Raw genomic sequence first — 24,397 nt, 5'->3', positions numbered from 1 at the left:
GAGATCTGAGGGTCATAGTTAGAAGACAGCCTGGGCAGGAACGGCCAAGGGACTCTTATCTCCAATTAACCACCAGAAAACTGAAAGTGGCCCTGTGACTCAAAGTGGTAGAGTGCTAGCTTTGAGTGAAAGAGTTCACGGACTGCGCTCAGGCCCTGAGTTCAAGCCCCAAGACTGACCCCTACCCACCTCCCAAAAAAGAAAGTAAATCCCAACAAAGTAAGTACCAGGAAATGGGTACATGAAGGGAGGGAAGGTGAGGCTATTCATGCAGATATGAATTTCTTGTATATATCACAGAATTGAGAAATATGGGGGAAGGGGTGGGTTGGGAAGGGTGGGTGACATTGATCAAGATGCACTGTGTTCATAAACTGCTTTGGTGAATGGTAACTCCTTTGTACAACTAATAAAATATTTTTAAAGTAAATCCCACTTAGACATATATAGTCTTCTACAAGGAGAAACTTCCTGAACTAATTTTGTCAGCTAAACTTTATCATTTATACCATATTTTAAATCCATCAAATGTGATTCCAGAACTATGGCTATGGAAGCCAGGCTGTACTCTTCACAGACTGACACAATTTAGAATAGGACACATTTCTTTCTAGGAAATTTCTCACAGAAGTTATAACTCAAGAGTCAGCTCCTCCTGGAGCCTTTCCTTGGCCTGGTATAGTGGCTCATGCCTATAATCCCAACTACCCCAAGAGGTGGACACTGGGAGGATCCACCCCAGGAAAGAAGTTAGTGTGACCACATCTAACCCATCGTTGGGCACAGTGTTACACACCTGCTACACAGGAGGCATAAATAGGAGGATCATCGTCCCAGGTTTGTTCCAGGCAATAACGTGAGACCCTATATGAAAACCAACTAAAGCATAAAAAGAAGAAACCACAGGCAGAGGGCTGGAGGTATGGCCCAAGTGGTAGAGTGCCTGCCTAGCAAGATTAAGGTCCCGAGTTCAAGTCCCAGTACCCTTACAAACAGGAGCTTCTGCTTGTGCAGCTTTTCCTTGATTGTGTGCCCACTGCCCACATTTTCCCTCCAAAGCTTTTATCACTCTTGGGATTTTTATCAGCTCCCTCCCTGCCAAGCTTTGTGAGACCGGGGTCTCGCTTCCACAATGGCTACAACACACCATGAATGATGGAAGTCACCACCAAGGCTTCTTTGTGTTTCTTGAGCAGCTGCTTAGGGTGGGGTCGTGCGACGCGAGGTCTCCCAGACCCGGCAGGGAGGTGGGGTCAGGAGGTAGAGGGAAGCGCTGTGGTGATGTTCAAGGCCCCCTGCTCATGTGCCACTTTGGGAGACAGCTCAGAACATGCTGCACATTCATCACAACTCTGGAGAGAGCTGACAGCGAGTCAGGAGAAATGAGGGCAATGCTGGCATTTCTGGTCTGCCCTGAATGCCAGCAGGGAGGTCTTACATCCCAGAGAGGCTCTGGACAAAAGACCACTGGGGCTTAAACACTGGTTGGAAATGCCTAGCAGCTGACTCAGACACCGTGAATGCCTGAGGAAATGGGACACAAGGAATCTGTGCAGTGTGGCAGGGGGTTGGGCGAGGCCTGGGCCAGGGCAGGAAAAGCTGGCAGGAAGGAGCCAAGGAGCCCTCCATCCCCATCCTGCAGCCTTGGGTTCCTACTCCTGCAGGACTGCATCTGGTTGCTATGACAACGTGCAGGCAGGACCTCTGCCAGGGCCTCTCCCCTGCTCTTACTCCCCCCTCCTCCCTCAGCTTCTGGTACTTCCTCTCCCCTAACCCAGCTTCACAAACTTCCGTGCGCCCATAAACTACTTACCTCAAGTAAGTCATGGGGTTCCTCATAATTTGGGCGAGAACACTCAAATGAGAGTCTCTGGACTTCCTTGATATCACACCCCAGGTTTACTCAAATTAGGGGGTTCATTTGAGCACAAATACCATTTCTAGAATCTTATTTTCCTTTATAATTTACTAATGTTGGTCTTTATAAGAGAAATGTTCTATTTTCTTCAGCTTAATCTTCTGATCTCTTCCTTATAATTTCTTCTATTCTTCCAAACTCAGAAAGTAAAAGCCCAATTCGATGGTACTTTGTGTTGGTCACTTTTTTTTATGTTTAGAGGTAGATCAGTATGATAGTTTTATGTTTTAAATATACACAAAACTCAATTGTGCATTTACATATGAGCTCATTCATCATTTTCAAGGGAATTATACAGAAGTAAAAATTATGTATGTATGTATGCATATTTCTCTTCTTTTGAGGTTCTGAAGTTTTAACACAGGTCCTCAAACTCTTTCGGCTTGCTTGCTCATGGCTTATACACTACCACGTGAGCTAAGTCACCAGTACAGCTTTTTGATGATTAGTTATGCATGGACTTTTCTACTTGGTCTGACTTCAAACCTTGATCCTCCACATTTCTGCCTGCTGAGTAACTAGGATGACAGTTATGAGCCTCTAGCACCTGCCTTGATGTCCAACATCTGTTCATCAGCTCTGTGGCCATTAGTATCTTTTCTCTGGCTGACCTACATTGACTGGGTTGTGTTTCCCTTCTCTCTCTCCCTCTTCCTTCCCTTCCTTCCTTCCTTCCTTCCTTCCTTCCTTCCTTCCTTCCTTCCTTCCTTCCTTCCTTCCTTCCTTCCCTTCCTTCCTTCCTCTCCTTCCTTCCTTTCTCTCCTTCCTTCCTTCCTTCTTTCCTTCCTTCCTTTCCTCCCTCCCTCCCTCCCTCCCTCCCTCCCTCCTTCCCTCTCTCTCTCCTTTTTTTGTGTTGAGAATTGAACTCAGTTCCTTTGCACATTCTAAGCACATACTCTACTACTCAGCTCTCCCCTAGGCCCCACCCCTACTCGCTTTTTAAAATGTATTTAATATGTTGTAATGACCTTCTACAATCTTTTTGAAGTTCAGAAATAAACAAATAAACACTCTACCCCTCACCCCCCAGCGAGTTTATTAAACCAAGTCAAAACTTTTTTCTTGGGCTGGGATGTAGCTCAGTGGCAAAGCGCTTGCTTAGCAAGTGCAACGTCCTGGGTTCGATCCCCAGTACCAAAACAAATAAAAGACAAAAAAAAAACAACAACCTTTTTTTCTTGTTGTTTTTTTTTTTTGTCGGTGTGGAGCTTGAGCCCTTGGCCTTGGCGCTGTCCCTGAGCTCTTCAGCTCAAAGCTAGGGCTCTACCAGTTGAGCCACAGCGCCACTTCTGGTTTTCTGAGTGACTTATTGGAGATAAGAGTCTCATAGACTTTTCTGCTCGGGCTGGCTTTGAACCATGATCCTCGGATCTCAGTCTGCTGAGTATCTAGGATTCCAGGCGTGAGCCACTGGCACCTGGCTCGAAACTCTTTTGAGTCCTACCTTTTTGACCATCGGTAGCACGCCCTTCCCTGGCCACAGCAATTCAGTCCCGGAATTCTGTGTCCTCCAGACCTTTTCATGACCATTCCTTCTCTGAAAGAGACATGGCATTACCCCCCGCATCTTCAGACTTTCGAGTGACACTCAGCCGAGCCTCACACTTGGGGCCACAGAGCTGTCTCACTCTCACCTCACTTTCCCCTTCCTGGTCCCCCTCCAACTTCAGTTTGCTTTCTGCCGTGTTTGTTGGTCTGGGAACTCTGGCAGCCAACCGTAGAAGCACATGGGTCAGTAACAGCCCTTTTAGCATTGGAAGCTGCTGGACATTTGTCAGGCCCAATGTAGGGCCTCCATGCCCCAGCTCCTGGCTTTAGAGCCTGAGGGCTCCCACCTTGACAACCTAAAACAGACTCAATGCAGCTTAATGTATGAAAATGTCATCATGAGGCCCACTCTTTTGTAGAAGTAATATATACTAACAAAGACCATGTATTTCTCTGTGGTTCCACTGCTGTTAAGGTGGAAGGTTCACCCCTCATATCCCAGTCCACCTCTGCACCCCTGTAAACTCAGGTTTAACAACTAAACCATGCCCAAGGAACTAGAGTAAAACTGCTGGCTCTGGGAGTGCTAGTATTGCTTTGTTAAAATGGCAGCTCCTTTGTACAATTACTTAAAGATAATAAAAACTAACTAAATATTTTTTAAACTGCTCGTTTCTTGATTTGGAAAGATGTAACAAAAAAAGAGCAATCACCACTAAAGAAAAGAATAATTTTGAAAGAATTGGCAATCTTTTTAACTCACTAAACATAAAGCTTCAAGTTCTTTTTATGATCAAAATCCAATATTATAAGGGGAAATAATCATGTAATAATTTCCCATCTATTCACAAAACATATTTTATAAGAGTTATTGTTAATAGTTATCAAAATGAAAGATAAATAGGTAACTTCCAAATGTGATTAGAAGAAGGAATCTTCTATTTACTGAAGGATGAATGAGGAGGTCCTTTCAGTTGCTCTAAGTCTACTGGGAAGAAAAGCCAACATTAAATGTCAATCAACTTTCACACTCTCTAAAGATCTAATATAGGAACTTACAGGCCCTTTGGTCCCAAATCACGGATGAAAGACAGCTGGCTTATATCAAGGAATTCTGTCTGAAAACAAGAAGAAAAAAATCTTTAAAAAGCAAAAGATAAAAATTTATGCATTATGAAAATACAAACTGGTACTGTGACATATCAACCATAGTGACTTTATAGACAAGAAGATCAATAACAATGATATTGGTCTAAGAAAAGGTTGAGACCTGTCATCCTAGCTTCTCAGGAGGCTGACATCGGAGGGTTATGGTTAGAAGTGAGCCCTGGCAGACAAATAAATGGTAGAGACTATTATCTCCAGCTAACCAGTTTAAAAAAAAAAAAAAAGCTGGAAGTAGAGGTGTGGCTCAAGTGGAAGAGCATCAGACTTGAGTGGAAAAGCTAAGAGAGAGTTCAAAGCACTGAATTCAAGCCCCAGTACCAGCACAGGGAAAAATAGAAGAAGGGGGAGGAAGGACGGTGCGCGAACGGTGAGTTCATGTCTGCCAGTGTTTTCAGACCACATCAGAGACAGCTGCTGTGTTATTTTTGTGTAAGCACAATGCCTGAACTCAAGGCTTGAACTAATTCTTGCTCAGCTTTTTCCACTTATGGCTGGTGTTCTACTGCCTGAGCCATGCCTCCACTCTAGCTTTATTTTGGAAGTTATTAGGGGATGGAACCTCAGACTTTCCTGATACAGCTGGTTTCAAACGAATATCCTCTTATCTCTGCCTCCTAAGTATGTAGGACTATAAGAGTGAGCCACCAGTGACCAGCCAATATGTAAAATATTTTCTACTTAGAAAAGGTAGAAAGCCATGAGTTATTAGAAATGATATTCACATTGCCAACCATAAAATCCTAAAATGTTTTCAAACCTTCTTCCAGAACTCCTAACTTTATCCCTAGGCAGCAGATAATGTCAGTTTACATTTGAAGCAACGATTACTAAGGTATGATTACTCCAGGAAACAACTCATGTCTACATACTTTCTTTATCTATCACATAATTGATAGCAGAAATATTCTCTGAAATAATTCTGCAGTATTGCTAAGTGTAAGGAAAGAAATATACATTCAAAATGCAGGATCTTGTAAATTACACATTTTTAAATTTATCTTTTTGTGCCAATACTAGGATTTGAACTCAGACCCTTCCACTCTTGCTTAACTTTTTCACTCAAGGTTGGTGCTCTACCACTGAGTCACACCTCCACTGCCATATTAATCAAATTTGACTAAAAGGTGATTTCAAGGAGAAACTACATTATCATGGAATAAGCCCTCTGGCAATATTCTAATGATAAATTAGATCAAAATTAAATGCCAACCAAGAAGCAAATATAACCTAATCAAGAGGTGAAATTTCACAATAATTATGTTAACAAACTCCTCAGTGAATTGTTAGCAATATGAATCCCTGTCTCCATTTGATGCTTGTTAATAATAATTTAAAATCATTCTGAACTAACAGTTTTGCACAGGGTTTACTAAATCAAGAACTAACCAGTATCTTTTTGGCATAGGAAGTTGTGAAAAAAATGCAATTAAAAATGTTCTTGCCACTACACGGAAAGTGGTCTCAGGCAAAAAATACCACTGTGGCTTGACCAAATGGAGACCTAAAAAAAAACAAAAACAAAAATCAGGCCAAGCAAGAAATCTCAGGGGAAGAAGGAGCCCTGGGTGGCACTCTGTTCTTCTCAGCCATCTTGTGGTCTTCAGAAGAGGCCCATTATAGACAGCAAAAACTCTAGTGAGTGGTTAGGTAGGAAACTTTGAGACCCAGAAAGACAAGGGTTTAAGCCAGGGCATTCTCAAGGGGCTGGAGATGGGAGTGTTAGCATTTCCCTAGCCTCAGGTCCTCAGCTCCTCCCACTAGCCCCCAGATCCACCCATACCTAAAGAGCCACTCCTACTCACTACCTACCGACTTCCCCTTTACCCCCAGAGAGAGAGAGAAGCTGCCACCTGGATAAGGTGCAGACGCTATGTAGCTCCCTCTCCTGTGGGAACTATGGCCCCACTAATAAACCTCCTTATGAACCTGCTTCTCCTGCCTGTGATTATCTCCGCATGGTCCTCTGGGATGGCCTGGACCTATCCTTTCAGGAGGCAGAATGGGTGTTCTAAGAACACCTGCCTTCCAGGCAAAACAGCTAACGCAGGAGACTGAGACTCCAACCTAGGGTGTCAGGACCCAAGAAGCTAACAGCTCACTTAATTAAACACAGCCTATGAGCTCACTGCAGCTTTCCTCTGCTGGAATGAAATGTCTGCATCATTCATTCCTTACCTACTTGAGGGAAAGAAAATGGTACTGTGAGCTGCACAAGGTGGATAGTATGTGGCTCATCATGATGCTTCCTCCTCCCATAATGCCCTGGGTTCCTGCTCAAATGCTTCTTCCTGGGTTATAGCTCAAATTTTTCTTCTTCTCATAATTCTCTGGGTTCCTGCTCAAACAATTCTTCCCATAGTTCCCTGGGCTCGCCTTCAACCAATGAGAAGAGGCAGCGTGCACATGCACCAAGTCATCAAGCAATCAGTGCACAGCCCAGGAGGAGACGTGGGAGGAGCCCGCACTACAAAACCCCGCCCTCCTCGAGAAGTACTGGGCAGCTTGCACAGGTAGTACTGGTACTCTGGAAACAGATCTGGGGACAGCCATTCCATGCTGGCCCAGGCAGGAAAGTCCATGAGACTCTAATCTCCAATAAACTACCCAAAAAAGTCAGAAGTGAAGCTGTGGCTCAAGTGGCAGAGCGCTAGCCTTGAGCAAAAAAGCTCAGGGACAGTGCCCAGGCCCTGAGTTCAAACCCTGAGTTCAAGCCCTAAGATTGGCAGAGAGAGAGAGGGAGGGGGGAGGTGAGGGGGGGAGGGGAGGGGGAGGGAGAACAAACCCTCCCTCTGAGGGATCTCCATTGGATTCTTCTGGGGACTTTCTCTTTGGAGACTCTCCCAACTTCTGCAGCATTTGTTTTCAAAACAAAACGAAGACCTTGCTCTTCTGCTTTCAATGCTGACCTATCTTTTAAAATTCTGTAATGGCTAAACAAGACGACCCCCAGACCTTGAATCTAGACATCATACGCTTTCTGAGGTGTTTATTCCACACACAAAGACCAGTGACATCAGTGATCTGTGAATGTTTTGTTCCAGACTGCAAGGGAGCCACCGCAATGGAGACAAAGGAACCCACGCATGGAGTCTATTAACTGATTTAGTTAGAATTAAGATAAGATTCCATCAGTTTAGAACTTTTTCTTGAAAGCTGTACATTTTATCCCATGTCTAGATTTTAATCTTAAGTAAAGGGAAAAATGGGGTTGGAGGTGGGAGGGGGGTATTTACTGATCCTTGGTCTTCCTTTCATTGCCTGGAAGATAAGTGTTTTCTAGTTGGCAATTAAAATGCCCAGTTTGTGGGTTCCAGATTACAACCAAGGGGCACCAGTACAATTTTGGAACACAAAACGAACTCCTGTTTGAGTTTTTTGGTACATTACTGAACAAGTCTAGTAAATATTGCTATGCTACATTGGTGTTAATTACATGATTATGTCTGCAGAAAAGGTGAAAAATGTATATTCCTGTTTACAAATAAGGAAAATAGGATGATTTCCCAGCAACCCATGGGAACTGCTTTCATCTGCTTCTAGGAGTTTTGTCTGGCAGAAGTACAAGAAGCAAAACTGGCAATAGAATCAAAGGAGGGCTTTATATCCTCAAGTAAAAGGTAGCTGGCTAAGTGCAGAGCTGAGCACTCCCTTATAAAAGGAAGAGGAAAGAACTGTGGCTCACTTCAAAACCTATGTAGAATACCACACAGCTAGCACTTTGAAGCTCAATGCATCCCCTTTGGGCAAATCCCACGGCACAAATTTCATAAAAGCATATATTTCTCCTGTCTTTAATACAGTCCACTATTTACAGCCAAGACTTTCCTAAGCCAACCAGAGCCTCTTAGTTCTCACTGTCTGCTGATGAGATGAACCACCTGAAAAGTCAAAGCACAAGCTCCAAATGAATGCAGATCTAGAATCCACGAGCTAAGGACAGAGCTTATCCATTGCCTCTTGCCCTTGACCTGGGAGCCATGATTCAATCTGCCTGAAGACCTAAATAAGCTTCAAATATGCATGGCAAGTTGGCGTTTTATAAAGTTATCATGTATAGTATAAATTCTAATTAAATAATTGATTATATAATTTATAAACTATAGTTCTAAGTAAAATAATACTATGAATTCTAATCTAGAGTATAAATTTATCATATAAATATAATTTTTACATAAAAATAATCTTATGTAATTACATATGTCCCAAGTTTATAACTTATATAATTACAATGATAATTTATAATATATGTATACATATACTATAATGTAGTATTATTGTATTACATATTTATATACTATGATATAAATGTACATATAAAGATAACTATATAAAATAAACATGCAAATATATTGTATATGTATTTATATATATGAATATATATACATAGCCAGTGCTTTGTATATGTGTTTATATATATATATATACACATATAGTGTATGTGTGTGTGTGTGTGTGTGTGTAAAAATAACCTTATATTCTTTGGGCAGATGGGATTTTAAGTATTTCTCACAATTACTGAAGGCAAGATTAAATTTACAATGAAAGGAAAAAAATAATGTTAGACAATTACTGTACATCAGATTGTATCCTATGTTTGAATCATTTGGGAGAATTCAGCTGGGAACCATCGCAACAAGGAGAAGAATGTACCCAGTAAGTGGCTAGCGAGGTTTTTCTCCCCGAAGGAAATGTTCAGAAATGAGATTTCTAAAGACAACATGGCTTAACTTTGAAGAAGTTTTTATGACTGGAAAAGTAATTAAAATGAACATTTCAACATTTCAACATGTCAACATTTCTTTAGTCAACATCAGAATCTAAGCTGTAATAATGCACAAAGGAAAATAAGACTCAACTCACCATGTACTTTTCTAAAGCCCAAAGAAATGGTACAAGGATAGTCCCGGGGCAGGCAGAAAAGTAAGAGAAATGGAAGGTTACTGCGTATGACAAGTCATACAATTCAAACAGCTTTCCCCTGAGTGACTTCAGAGAGGAAAATTGGAGGCTGCACTTCGGGTAGCAACAAATGAAGGTGCTTGTCCATCGAATGATCTCAACCACACCTGCTACCAAGTCCTTCCCACCACCACACCCCTCCCGTCTCCTGAGATCCTTGGTGCAACCCCAAATGTGGAAAGAAAACCTTCCCCTACCACACAGCCCTGGAGGCAATTCCCATCTATTGATCATCCAACAGGCTCTGGAGCGAGCTGCCAAAGAAGGTGGCCCTGTGTGAGCTGTACGTAAATGACCACAGAGATGGCTGCTTCCAAATAGCAAGCCAGCAGGCAGCAGGCAGGCAGCTCCTGTCACTGACCCGGAGAAGCCAGGCAATCTCCCTCCGCTCCTCTCCTGCTCCCATATTCATAGGATGCCATTGTCCAGCCCAGAGGCGGGGTCACAACTGCACCTACTCTTAAATTCTGTCAGCATCATGTACATATGTTCACCCCCAAGCAACACGATCTGCATGTTACATACACATGGAGAAATATAATAACCTAGGCATTCACACGTACCTTCTGGATAATCTTTTAAAACACCCCATCTTCAGCCAGGCACTGGTAGCTTGTACCTGTGATCCTGGCTGCTTCAGGGGGCTGAGGTCTGAGGATCATGGTTCAAAGCTAGCCCAAGCAGAAAAGTCTGATAAACTCTTCAAGTAACCAGCAAAAACATTGGAAGTAGAAGTGTGGTTCAAGTGGCAAAGCACCAGCATTGAGGAAAAAGGCCAAGGGAAAGCATGAGGCCTTGAGTTCAAACCCCAAAGCCAGCAGAAAAACAAAACAAAAATAACAACAGAAAAAGGACGCCATCTTCAAAGCCTCCTGCTTCCGGGGACTGAGCTCTGTGTTTCCTGATGCTGTCAAGCCCACCTACTCCCTCCCTCCTGCTGATTTCCTGTCTTCTAAACCTAATCTCCGTGGCTGCTTCTAAATCCCACTGCCCTTCTCTCTTTCCTTGGATTTCTTAAGTTTTTTTCTTTCTCTAGGTCTTCCAGGCTTCTCAATTTCGCATGAAAAACTAATCAGGCTAATCTGAATGGATGAAGTACATTCTGTATAATCTTGGAGTATTCAATTCAGTCATCATGGTTTCCAACACTTAATACTCACTTTTCCTTTGCAGCTTAAAAGGACATTGACTGTCATTCTAGAATTCTGAGAGGAGAATGGGGGTTAATTTCCAGAATCAAAATCTAGCCTTCAATTGCATTTCAAGTTCATCTCAAGCTTTTGTCACTACAAAGTCTACATTCTAGTCAAATAAATTATTTTTTTAATTCAAAGAGGCACATAGACATGCATAAAAATACTTCTGGCTGGATGCTGGTGCCTCACTCCTGTATCCTAGCTACTCAGGAGGCTGGGATTTGAGGATCACAGTTCAAAACCAGCTCAGGCAGGAAACTGTACGAGAATCTTATCTCATACTAAGCACCAAAAAATCCAGAAGTGGAGCTGTGGCTCACGTGGTAGAGTACTGGTCTTAAGCAAAACATCTCAGAGAGAACACTTAGGCTCTGTGTTCAAGCACCAGGGCCAGAAAAAACAAAAAAACACAAAGAAAGAATGGAAAAAGAAAAAAAATACTTCTGGTAATAAACTCTGGCTCACATTTGACTTTTGTGAGTGACTTTCAAGTCATTGAACAGTACTTACTGTGGCGTGATAGTTTCTATACATGGGCATTTTCAGTATTTTTGTCAAATAATCTTCCAGTTGTTTCTGCAATGGAAATATGTTAGACAGAATAAATATGATCATGGATGTAGAGAAATGTAAACAGTAACAATAAGGAGAACATTAACTTATCTAACCTTCCCAAGTTATCCAGTACTCCTAAGGTACCTTGAATAATCACAGAAATCTCTTCCTGCTGCTTAACTCCCAACATGCTGAGTTTTCTACACATTGCTTATAAGTCTTGAACTACTTGCCTTTACTCCTTTGTGACCATTAGAATGGGGCTTTCCCAATAGCAAGGAGTTTTAAGGCATTTTACTCCAAACCCATATGTTTACAATCTTAGCATTCAATTCACTAGAGTACATATCACAACTTTAAAATGCATTTGAAGGAGAAAAAAAAAATGAGGGAGTCAGGTACCAGTGGCTCACATCTGTAATCCTAACTTCTCTGAGAATCGAGGATCAGAGTCAGCTCAAGCAAACAAATCTGAAAACTCTTATCTTCAATGAACCAGTAAAAAGGCAAAAATGGAAGCATGGCTTAAGTGGTAGAGCACCAGACTTGAGCCAAAGGAAATAGTTCAGGGCCCCCAGTTCACGTACCAGTGCCAGGTAAGTACTGGAACACACACACACATACATACACACACACACACACACACACACACACACACCCCTACCTTAACATTTGATATCAGGGTTCAACTCACTAGAAAGTCTTCTTTTTCTCTGAAGATCTCCCCCTTCCACCGTGTGTGTGTGTGTGTGTGTGTGTGTGTGTGTGTGTGTGTGTGTGTTGGAAATTACAGGATGCGGCAATGAGGTACCACATGTCAGTCACCTGTAGTCACAAAGGGGTGACTGCCACACCATCTTCAGCTGGCCTCATATATGTACACATATATGTATACTCACATAGGTATATTCATATATGTACCCATAGCAAGCCCAAACTAATTTTACATGGGTAAATCCTGCTGCACAAATAACATACTAGACCTTTCACCCACACACACCATGAACTCTTCTCAATATCTAGGTATCTTGGGAAATATTTAATCCACATTTTAAATAAGATGACAACCCCAAAGAGGAAATAAAATATTCCCTCTGGAGTATAAAAAGTTCAGATAACAGAATAGAATTGATTAAAAAATACTTATATATTAAAAAAATGCCTGGCACAAGTGGCTTGTTCTGGTCATCCTCACTAGTCAGGAGGCTAAGACCTGGAGGCCTGCAGTTTGAAGCCATCCTAGGCAGAATAGTTCACTAGTCTCCTACCACACAAAATAACGCAAAAATCTGGGCTGGAGGTTTGGCACAAGTGGAAGGATTCCAGCTTAACAAGCAGGAGGCCTTGATATCAAACCCCACAATTGGGAGGGGGTGGGGGTAGGGGGGACTACAACAAACCAAAACCCAGGAGAAGGAAAGGACTTACCCTTCTGCTAAAGAAATGTTCTTCCCGGATTCCATTTTCTGATGAACGAGGCAGACTAGGCATCTCATGAGGCCTCTCCCCTTTGACATTCTGTCTTCTGAAAGTGTGCCTGACACACACACACACACACAAACATACAATGAAAACATCTATTAGATGGTTCTTTGATTAACACGTTCATGGCATCATGTTGAAAAGAGCTATTTAATTGGAAATACTCTCAACCATAGATTAGTTGTCCAACATATGATATGCACTCTTCATCATTGTGTGTTCTCAGATAACTTTACATTAATCTGGAAGCCATTACCTTCGGGTGGGAATAGGGATTCGGATAAAGGCTTTGTACTTGAGCAGCTCCCGGTGAAATTCTTGGAAGTGTTTGAATTTCCTCTTCACTTGCCATTTAAACTCCCCATGTGTTAATTCAATAGTGTACAAATTGATGCTAGGTACCTACAGTAATAGATAAGAACAGTTGGTAAACTAGATTAATATATATATATATATATATATATATATATATATATATATATATATCCCGGGGATGGAAATGTGGCTTAGTGATAGAGTGCTTGCCTAGCATTCATGAAGCCCTGGGTTTGATTCCTTAGTACCATATAAACAAAAACAGCCAGAAGTGGTGCTGTAGCTCAAGTGGTAAAGTGCTAGTCTTGAGCAAAAAAGCTCAGGGATGGTACCCAGGCCCTGAGTTCAAGTCCCAGAACTAGAAAAAAAAATCCCAAATCTTGCACTGCTGACTCACACTTGTAATCTTAGCTATTCAGGAAGCTGAGATCTGAGGATTATGGTGTGAAGCTAGCTCAGGCAGGAAAGTCTATGAGACTTTTATCTCTTAGTAACCAGCAAAAAAGCCAGAAGTGCAACTATGGCTCAAGAGCTAGAGCACCAGAAAAAGCTACTGTACAGCACCCAGGCCCTGGGTTCAAGCCCAAGGACTGACACAAAAGAAGAAAAAAGGTGCAATGTTCAAAAAGAGGGAAGAGGGGGCTGGGGATATAGCCTAGTGGCAAGAGTGCCTGCCTCGGATACACGAGGCCCTAGGTTCGATTCCCCAGCACCACATATACAGAAAACGGCCAGAAGCGGCGCTGTGGCTCAAGTGGCAGAGTGCTAGCCTTGAGCGGGAAGAAGCCAGGGACGGTGCTCGGGCCCTGAGTCCAAGGCCCAGGACTGGCCAAAAAAAAAAAAAAAAAAAAGAGGGAAGAGACAGGAGCCCATGACTCATATCTATAATTCTAGCCATACAATTTGAAGCCAAGCCAGGCAGTAAAGTCCACAAAACTCTGTCTCCCAAATGCCTAGCAAAAAGCTGGGCGTACTAGGCAAGTACACAAGCTGAGAAAGCATGAGTTCAAGTCTCAGCACTCACACAAAAGAAAGGAGGAAGGAACAGGGGAAACAGGTGGAGGCAGACATAAAAATGAAAACAAAATGAGAAGGAAGCAACATCTTGAGAGATGATGAGATGATGAGGACTTGGAATTGACGAAATTATAAGAACACCAAAGACAACACTAGAGATTATGTAATAAATATATAATTCAAGTATTTGGATACAAGATTAAAAAGTGCAGCCATAGGCATTCTGACCCTCGAGGTAGACGTGAATCGCTCCACTTCTAAGACTTGGGCTTTGATTGGACAGCCAGTGAGATAGGTCTGTATGTTCGGCTCCTTAAATCCTTGAGTGTTATAAACAGCAGAGAAAGGGATGCACTCTGAAAAAGAAATCAGCAAATTCATTTATTCCGATGCAGGATGGTTGACTGAGCCCATATGGGCACCCTTTACACATCTTAATTGTTGAACCAGTAAGCCTCTTAAGAGACTCAGCCCACGGAAGACAGGATTGCTTGGAATTGCAAATTGTGAAAACTTTCTCTAGCCCCTCATCCGATCGCCTTTACCTTCCTGAGTCTTGGGATCACTAGGAGATGCATCGTACTCCACCTCCTCCCCTTCAAAATGGAGCTCCCGAGTGTCCAGATGCTCTATCAGGTTGCTCATGTCGGCTGCAATCTTCTGCAGAGCAGAGGTATTTACCCTGGGCTCGTTTTTCAGCGACATTTTAAGTTGAGGCAGGGCTGGAAGGAAAGAACACAGTCACAACAGACTTAGATTCTGATCACGTAAAACCTTTCACACAAATTGAATCCAGGCTGAACGAGAACATGTAGAAGCAAGTCAAGAAGCTCCATGTAATCGCCAGTTAGCCCCAAACAATCTTCCCATTGATTTTCCTGCCTTTCATCGAAAGGATTCCTAGTCAGTGAATTAAAATGGAACAGAACACTTCATCATAACCAAAAAGGAAAAGAAAAGGCAGTGCCAGTATTGCCAACATTTCTCTCATCCAATTTTATAAACTTGAATAAACAAAAGACAAGGTAGATCAATTTAGAGATGTTGATACAAAGAAATACTATGTTTCCACTGTAATAAGCACATTAAAAATTCATGCAAAGGTATAATACATGGAAAATAAGCAATTGGCAATACTTCCTAAGGAAACTTCAGTTTTGCAAATATTTTCACAATAGCATTGTCTGTCTGTCTACATTTTTGTCTGTAGGTGATATCTCAAGTAGAGCCTATCACACCTTTGAGATACGAGATCTGGGCCATGACTTTGATTCTGTATGTGTCTTGAAAGGAGATTGAATAATATACCTATTCCCATTCATACTTGAGGTGCTAGAATTATGCTTCTATCCTTTTTTCAAGGGAACTGGTTCTATTTCATTCTGACATTTAATAACATGAGTCGTTGCACACCAATACCTAGGGAAGGAGAGTTCCTATAGATTTTGTTTTTCATTTCATATACTGAGATTTCGACTTTGAGCCCTGTCGTTGGAGTTGGATGAAGTCTTTATTGACTGATGTAGAAATCATCTCTGTTACAGTTAGGCCGGAAGTTGGAAGGGCTTTCTGCCCTGCCCCTCTTCCCTGGCTCATTGTTACAGTCTATGACAAACACATAGCGAGCACCAGCCCTGTTTGCATGGTGGGAAGGTGTATAAAATGGAAACATAAAGATAAACGAGGCTATGATAAGAGAGTACCTGCTAGGGGTGAGGGGACCAGAGCTAGAACCCCAAGTTCATCCCTGGCCTCACTCAATGTCATGGGTATCCTGAAAATGGAATGTATTCAGGGGCAGATGATTAGTGGAGTTTCTGGTAGCAGTAACAAAAAAGTGAGTGGCCATGTAGGAATGCTACCAAGAGATGAGGCAAAGCTGAGCAGTCAACATTATAAACTCAGCAAGTCTTAAACCAACACACCACTGCATCTGGAGAAAGAAACCTTGTCTTGAAGTTCAAGGGTGAGGTGAAATGGCTCACACCTATAATCCTAGCTACTCAGGAGGCAGACATCTGAAGATCTCAGTTCCAAGCTCAGGCCAGGCAGGAAAGTCCATGAGACTCCTTATCATCAGTTAACCAGCAAAAAGCTGGAAGTGGAGGTATGGTTCAAGTGGTAGAGCACCAGCATTGACCAAAAGAGCTAAGAAAGAGTGAGAGGTCCTGAATTCAAACTCTAGGACTGGCATGCGCATGTGTGTTTACACGCATGCACGCACACACACAAGCGTGTGCGCACACACACGCTGAAGTGTAGTTTAGCCATATTTCATCTGGCTTAGCCAGATATCTGGACTTAATAAATCTAAGTTTCCCATGAAATGTGTAAGCAATTATGTTTCTTATCTCCTGTTTTCTATAAAGAAACACAAAGCTAAATTTGTAGACTATATTAGCAAAACAGAGGACTAACTTTGTCTATATGTTCCCTTCAACTACCTCTCCCCCTTGTAATTTGTATTACAATTGTTAATGGGTGTGCATTGCTTAGTTTGTACCAGGCTAATGAAAATCCTTTATATAAATCATTACACTGAGCATGAGTAACAGATCTATCAAGTTTACTTTTTCTCTTCTGAAGATGGCCAGATGACTATCCTTTCCTTGTAGATAAGGAAAGTGAGGCACAGAGACACAAGGTATCTTGACCAATCAGTGCTTTGGACAGTCTGTCCCAGGCCACATAACTGGCAAATGATAGAGCAGGGATTTGAACCCCTTTTTCATTGACCACAAAGACAATATTCTTAAGCAGTCTCTATCTTGCTATGTGATTTTTATTGTTGCTATTATTTTGTTTTCTTCTCAGACATGAATGTGGTGTGAAATAGAAGAAAGTATTAATGCAATGGAGAGATCTAGAAATGAATTTTTCAGCTCAGTATGGACTAGACAAAGTCACTCCAAAGCTTACGGTCTTTGTTTCTTCACTAATGAATTAAGAAAATAGAGTCATTTCATTTCTAGGTCCCTTTAATGATAAAATCCTGATGGTAGTTAAAAGATGCCAGATACCTGTGCAGATTGTTTTCTAGCTTCATTTATCTTCATTTAGCCTTCTTCGATCTCAAAAAATTAATCTCAGTAGTTTTGCAATTGAATAAGGCGTGGGTAGCAGAATGTTTTCTTAACTAATCATTTAATTAGGCTTGGTTAGCCCCCTCCTAAGAAGCCATTATCTGACCATAATTAAAGTATTTCTGTATTTCCTTTTCTTATCACTCAACAAAGAGATACTTGTTAGATGGCAACTGAGAGCCAAAGTTTGCTTTATTTAAAATTCAAGGTAATGAAAAGTTTAGAGGAAATGAGATAAGGAAAAGCAAACTGGAAACATAATGACTAATGACTAATTTTTAAGATTTAAAGTATTTTTAATTGATTAAATAGATGTAATAGTTAACCTAGCCAACTTTCTCAGCACAAAGAAGAGAAACAAAGGTTATTCCAAATGGCCTTCCTCTTAGACAAAGCAGCAGGTTACAAATGCATGTTAGGCTTGAGATACATGAAGATTAATCTGCACTTGGGATAAATACTAGCTACTGAATCAAGCTAAAACAAATATCTTATTTTAGGTAGAACATGTTGCGAATGTAAAGAGCAGTGAGCCAAGAAAATAGAAATGAAAAGAACTTACATGATACCAGCCACTTAGCATTCATCAAGCACTTTTTTATGCTATGAATTATGCTGTTTAATTCTCTTTATTTGGGTGTCAGTACTAGGGCTTGAATTCAAGGCTTCACTCTCTCTTGGCTCTTTTGCTCAAGGCTGGTGCTCTAGCACTTTGAGCCACACCTCCTCTTCTGGCTTTTTGCTGGTTAATTGGAGATAAGAATCTTATGGATTTCTCCACTTGGACTGGCTTTGAACCTACATTTTCAGATCTCAGCCTTCTGAGTAGCTAGGACTACAGATGTGAGCCACAGACAATCTGCCTATCCCAGAGAGAGAGAGAGAGACATACACACAGAGACACAGAGAGAGAGACAGACAGAGACAGCGAGATACAGATAGAGACAGAGAGACAGAGACAGAGAGAGACACAGAGACAGAGAGACATAGATACTGGTGATTCAACCCAGGAACTCATGAATGTTAGGCAAGTGTTCTACCACTTGAGGCACACACACACACATACACACACACACCACAGAGCTCTTTTTTATTTGCTTGTTTGTTTGGGGGTTTTGTTTTTATCTCGATGCTGGTCCTGAGGCTTGAACTTACGGCCTGGGTTCTGTCCTTGAGCTTTTGTGCTCAAGACTAGTGCTCTACTACTTAAAGCCACCGCTCCATTTCCAACATTTTTTAGTAGTTAATTGGAGATAAGAGTCTTACACTTTCCTAATTGGACTAGCTTTGAACCAGGATTCTCAGAGCTCAGCCTCCTGAATAGTTAGGATTATAGGCGTGAGCTACTGGCACTGGCTTACACATGGCTCTTTTAGAGATGGGATCTGACTATCTTTTCCTCAGTTGGTATCAAACTTGATCTTCCTTGCCCTACCTCTTGATTAGCTGCAATTTCAGGCATGCTTATTTAATACTCTTACAGAGTAAGAGCAATATCTACCTCAGAGATAGTTTTACTGTGATGACTTAGTTGAGTAATTTCTGCAATGTCATTCACTGTGTATGGAGCTGACTGGCTCTAAAATCTTACCAACTTTGCTATAGGGGTTCACAGGTATTGATTAAGTTTTATATGAGTATACAAACTTAAGGTAATCTTTTATAAATGCTAATACTCTGCAGCAATAAGCAACATCTGGTCCCTTCTACTTTACTCTCACATTCATGACAATGATGGAAATAACACCACCCAGCAGCTTCCTCAGTTTTCATAATTGGTCAGGGAACGTCAATGGAATTTCCGGAGACCCAGAAGGTCACCAGGTTGATTTGTAGAATTGTGAAGACTTACCTACCAAACCACAAAAAATGGATCAAGTCATTTCTCCATCTCTACTTTCCTTGACTCTAAATTTTTATCCAACAATTATTCTGTTGATACCACTCTTAAATATCAAGTTGTAAGACCATGTGCATTCCTTGGTTGTCAAATCTTTACTCATAAATCAAGTAGAGTTTCATATAAAATGATGGTGGGGGATGACAAGCAGTTGACAAAAGGGTGGTACAGGGTTAACCAGCAGGGATAAGGCCTTCAATGTTTACACTTTTGATAACATAATTAGTTTCATTCCCTCCTGATGAAACCATACTGTCAGATCGTTATCTCTTTAGGAACCAAGAAGAGACAGTGGCCAGGGAGAGATTAAAGCAGCTGTGTTTTATTTCTGTTTGCAGATAGAACCAGGAAGTAAAATCGAATCATGTTGGTCTTCAAGTTTCCTGTGCTAGAGTTAAAAATCTCTGCAAGGAATATCTAATGCTCCCCCATTATTCAGGGATGAGATCAGAGAAATAAGCATTTTCTTGGGATGTCAATTTTCAGCAAGATTGGTAGAAAAGCAAAGGGATGGAGATATTTTCCTTCACAGATAATTAAAAAAAACAACCATGACTCTTCCCTGAGCCAAAACAATTGTGGTGATGTTATTAACAATTAACTATAATTATTGGTACTAAAGCAAATGTTACCATTAGCTAGTGTTTACTAACCATGTGCTGCAGGCCAGGTACTGTACAAACGGGTTGATTTTGCGATCACATTGAGGCCTCACAAGAGCCTTCTGTACTGAGTAGGAATTATGGTTAGCCATTTTGGAAGAGAAGCTTTGAGAAGATAGGAAACATGCCCAGGGCCCCATGGCTGGGAAATGTGGCTGTAACCCTTGGGTATCTGACTCCAAAGTCCAGCTGATTATCAAGCCAGTGGTGACACTGGGAGTGGGGGTGGGGGGTACTCAACAGAGACTCTTACTCCTTACTTTCCATAGTGTGTGTGTGTGTGTGTGTGTGTGTGTGTGTGTGTGTGTGTGTGTGTATGCACCTGCCAGTAATAGGGATTGAACTCAGGGCCTTACACTCTTGCTTGGCTTTTTTGCACATGACTGGTGTTCTACCACTTGAGCCACACTTCTAAGTCCAGCTTCTTTTTGCCAGTTAATTGGAGATAAGCATCTCATAGACTTTCCTTCCTAGGCTGGCTTTGAACTTTGATTCTCAGGTTTCAGCTGTCTGAGTAGCTAGGATTACAGGGGTGAGCCCCCAGTGTCCAGCCTCTTTTTCTAAAGGTCCTGCAACAATGAGTCATCATGACAAAAAGAACAACCTAGTGCTCATTTTGTGAAGATAATCAAGACTAGTCTCCTTTTTACATAGTATGCAGAGTTTTCTCACATTATTTATATTTCGCCAAAAAAATTACAATGGTTCCTAAGCCAAAAATTATATCAAAATCTATGTACAATGAATTACAATTACATCATTTTATGTTTTGTTTTGTTTTGGGCCAGTCCTGGGCCGTCAACTCAGGGCCTGAGCACTGTCCCTGGCTTTTTTTTTGCTCAAGGCTAGCACTCTGCCACTTGAGCCACAGCGCCACTTCTGGCCATTTTCTGTATATGTGGTGCTGAGGAATTGAACCCAGGGCCTCATGTATACGAGGCAAGCATTCTTGCCACTAGGCCATATTCCCAGCCCCCAATTGCATCATTTTAAACCAAACTGGTTCATGAGAATTGTTTTTTAGTTTTCCTATTGAAACTAATTGGTAAGAACAAGATCATAGGACCTCTCAAACACATCATATGGAAATTATTACCTAAAGCAGACTTGATGTTCTCTGAGGTACAAAAATTATAAATGTGAGCTGTATATCAGTGGCTCATGCTTGTAATTGAAGCCGAGATCTCAGGCCACAGAAGCCAGCCCAGGCAGGAAGGCCTGCGAGACTCTTATCTCCAATTAACTACCAAAAAAGCCAGAAGTGGAGCTGTGGCTCAAGTGGTAGAACACTAGCCTTCAGCACAAAAGCTAAAGGACAGTGCCCAGGCCCTGAGTTCAAGCCCCAGGACAGGCACACATGAGAGACAACAGACAGACAGACAGACAGACAGACAGAGGGAGGAGGTAGGGAAACAGGGAAAGGGAGAGTGAGTGAGAAAGAACACTACAAAAAGATCCTAGATGAGATTCTTTCATTTCCATATTCTTTGGGGCTGACATGGTAGGGCAGTCAGCCTCCCATCTCTACTTAGTATCCCACACTAACAGAGCATCTATTGCTGCTTTTTGGCTGGTCATCTCTAAGAACCAGGCTCTCTGGTTCAGTCAGTCCTGTGTTTTCTGGACCATACCACAGTAATGGTGGAGAAAGCAGTCACCCTTCCCTTGCAAACCCAGTTGGAGACAGACAGTCAGAGTTGGTCACCCTTCCTTCTCCCTGGGGTCTCGCTGGGGTCTCCTGGGGTCTTCCTGGCCTGAGCCCCAGCTCTCCCTACTGCCAATGCCATTCCTCCCACCTGTATACCTGCATGTTTGCATTATGGTAGCACCTGCTCCCTACAGAGTTGAGTAACCTTTGTGACTTTGATCAAACCTGAAACACCAAGAAGTGGGGGAGGGAGAGGACATTTGCGCATGTGTAGCATTTTGTATGTATTTTTAGTGGCCCGTGGATGTTGTGCATAGAGCAACAGATACACCCGTGCCTATGAGACACAGGATGCTCCTGGGAAAGGAAGGTTACGCCAGGGTCATTCACCCAGACAACCCGCCAGCTGCCTGGCAAATGTGTTCTGACGTGACATCATCAGCTAGCTGTCCACAGAGAAACCTGGAGGCTGCAGTATGGGCCCCAGAGAGGTGCAGATGCTCTCACACGCAGGCGCTGAGAGGAAGGACCCTCAAGGAAGCAAACTAGGCTGAGGATGACAAAGCCACTGCAAGCACCCCAGGGAACTGCCATGGAAACTCCTATGCCTGGCTTCTGCCCGGGGCAACTCAGGAATAATTCTAAAGCATCCAGACATTGTATCCCCTTGAGAATGGGACTCTGGGAGTCAGGAGGCCTCTGCCTCTGTCTTCCCATTGTACCTAAACCAAGAATTACACTGAAGCAGAGATCCTTCCTCCCCCCCCGCCCCCCCCTTCCCGCCCCACACGTGTTCTTCTATCTGTGGTTCTAAGAGACAAAGTTGGACTCCAAACACTGCTGGCCCAGAGCTCAGCCTGATCTCAGGAGCTCAGAGCCCAGGGGGCTTCCGGCTTTGTCTCCTTCTGCCTCAGCTTCATATCAGGCCTTCCATTTGACTTTTCTCCCAGAAGTGTCCAGACTGGACACGACGATGCTATGGAATGTGGACTCCTCTTGCCTGCAGATGTGGGGCGCCAAGGCCTTGTTCTCTCTTTTCCCTAGTTAAAGCAAATACAAATCTACTGTGCCATAAAGCAAGATGCTGGCATGGTCCTTGAAATTTCCATAATCTTTGCATTGGGTGTAGCGCACCTGGTACTATACAGTATTAGCATTCGTAATGGCCCCTCAGAGCTGGTTTTAATACTGACCCACATAAGCAGGACAGCTACACAACACAGAGACACCAGCCAGTCTCGTGGGATGTCATGGCTTCCAGAGGGGGTCAACATCCCAACAGCTGTTTCCTGTGTTAGGATAGAACTCATGTCTTAGCCCGGAGGTCATTTCTTTCTCTTTTTTTTTTTTTTTTGGCCAGTCCTGGGCCTTGGACTCAGGGCCTGAGCACTGTCCCTGGCTTCTTCCCGCTCAAGGCTAGCACTCTGCCACTTGAGCCACAGCGCCGCTTCTGGCCGTTCTCTATATATGTGGTGCTGGGGAATCGAACCTAGGGCCTCGTGTATCCGAGGCAGGCACTCTTGCCACTAGGCTATATCCCCAGCCCCGGAGGTCATTTCTTGATTCACAAGTTTTTCCTGAAAATCTTACTAACTTTGTCTACTGTGGGGCTGGGATTACAGGGGCCCAACACTTTCCCAACATTTAGATATCTCTGTACATTAAATAAGAAAATATCCTTTCTCAGCATAAGAAAATATTGGAAAAAACCATCTCTCCAACTGATATAATTATACCATAAACCACAAAGGCCAGAGGAATATGGGTAACAATTCCAAGCCTCTTGTTGCAACTGTTAGTCCAATGCAAGTACAAACGCATGTATTTGGAAAGAAAATGTAGGAATTTACTGTGTCAGGAAGTGGCTTGACTCTCATCAATAAGAATCTTAAGGGAAGACAAGAGTAGTGGTGCAAGACTATAATCTCTGCCCTCAGGAGGCTAAGAAAGGAAGATCAGGACTTTGAGGCTAGCCTGGGCTACATAGTAAGTCCTCTTTCTCAAAATAAGCATGTGTGTGTGTGTGTGTGTGTGTGTGTTAACACACACACACATATATCCTATAGGAAAATTCCTTCCAAAAAGAAATTAAGCTGGACACTGGTGGCTCATGCCTGTAATCCTATCTACTCAGGAGATTGAACTCTGAGGATCATACTTCAAAGCCAGCCTAGGCAGGAATATCCATGAGACACTTATCTCCAATGAAAAACTACTCAGAAAAAGCTGGAAGTGTTGCTGTGGCTCAATTGGTCCAGCGCTAGACTTGAGCAAAAGCAGCTCAGAGACAGCACCCAGGTTCTGAGTTCAAGAAAGAGAGAAATTAAGCCGGGCACTAGTGGTTCCTAACTGTAATCCTAGCTACTCAGGAGGCTTAGGGTGGAGGTTTGAAGCCAATCAGAGCAGAAAAGTTTGTGAGACATTAATCTCCAATTAACCAGCAAAAAGCTAAAGTACTACTGTGGCTCAAGTGATAGAGCACCAGCCTTGAGAAAAAAGAAGGCAAGGGAGAGCTAGAGACCTTAAGTTCAAGACCAAAGGGCCTTGAACCAAAGCACCAAAGGGGAAAAGTATCCTCCAATTCATTATGAGCAGTCAATGTTTAGGGAAGGAGAAGTTGCTTATTGTACTGGAACTATGGGAAGGTAGTTGATTCTGATCAGTAAAATGTGCTAAGCAAAGTGAGATAAGCATTTTTCTCACTGATGACTCACTGAGTAAGGCATCTATGAGAGAACAAACATTTCCCCCAAAGAAAGGCTCATTTGTATTGAAATGTCAAAGGAAAAATTTTAAAGAATTAAAATTCTTTATAAGCTAGGTGCTAATGGCTCAGACCTGTCCTCCAAGCAACTCAGGAGGCTGAGATCTGAAGATCTAGTTTGGAAGCCAGCCTGGTCAGGAAAGTCCCTGAGACTCTAATCTCTAACCGGAAGTGGTGCTGTGGCTCAAAGTGGTAGAGCGCTAGCCTTGGACAAAAGCAGTAGGGACAGTGCGCAGGCCCAGA

General features: G+C 42.5%; 1 protein-coding gene across 3 annotated transcripts in view; it reads right to left on the bottom strand.

The window, feature by feature from the left end:
• The window catches only part of Pld1 (phospholipase D1), a 148,571-nt gene that overhangs the window by 77,652 nt on the left and 46,522 nt on the right, over window positions 1-24,397 (bottom strand). For all 3 annotated transcript variants that reach the window (XM_048347117.1, XM_048347116.1, XM_048347118.1), the window contains 7 exons: window positions 14,643-14,819; window positions 14,326-14,453; window positions 13,022-13,167; window positions 12,712-12,820; window positions 11,239-11,304; window positions 4,466-4,524; window positions 3,363-3,455 (listed from right to left, as the gene is read on the bottom strand). In XM_048347117.1, the coding sequence (XP_048203074.1) occupies window positions 3,363-3,455; window positions 4,466-4,524; window positions 11,239-11,304; window positions 12,712-12,820; window positions 13,022-13,167; window positions 14,326-14,453; window positions 14,643-14,802 (761 nt within the window). In that variant the 5' untranslated portion in view covers window positions 14,803-14,819. The remainder of the gene's footprint in view (window positions 1-3,362; window positions 3,456-4,465; window positions 4,525-11,238; window positions 11,305-12,711; window positions 12,821-13,021; window positions 13,168-14,325; window positions 14,454-14,642; window positions 14,820-24,397) is intronic.

Source organism: Perognathus longimembris, chromosome 5, assembly GCF_023159225.1.
Source record: "Perognathus longimembris pacificus isolate PPM17 chromosome 5, ASM2315922v1, whole genome shotgun sequence".
In the NCBI taxonomy this organism is placed as follows: Eukaryota; Metazoa; Chordata; class Mammalia; order Rodentia; family Heteromyidae; genus Perognathus; species Perognathus longimembris.
This window is presented reverse-complemented; position numbering and strand designations above follow the sequence as displayed.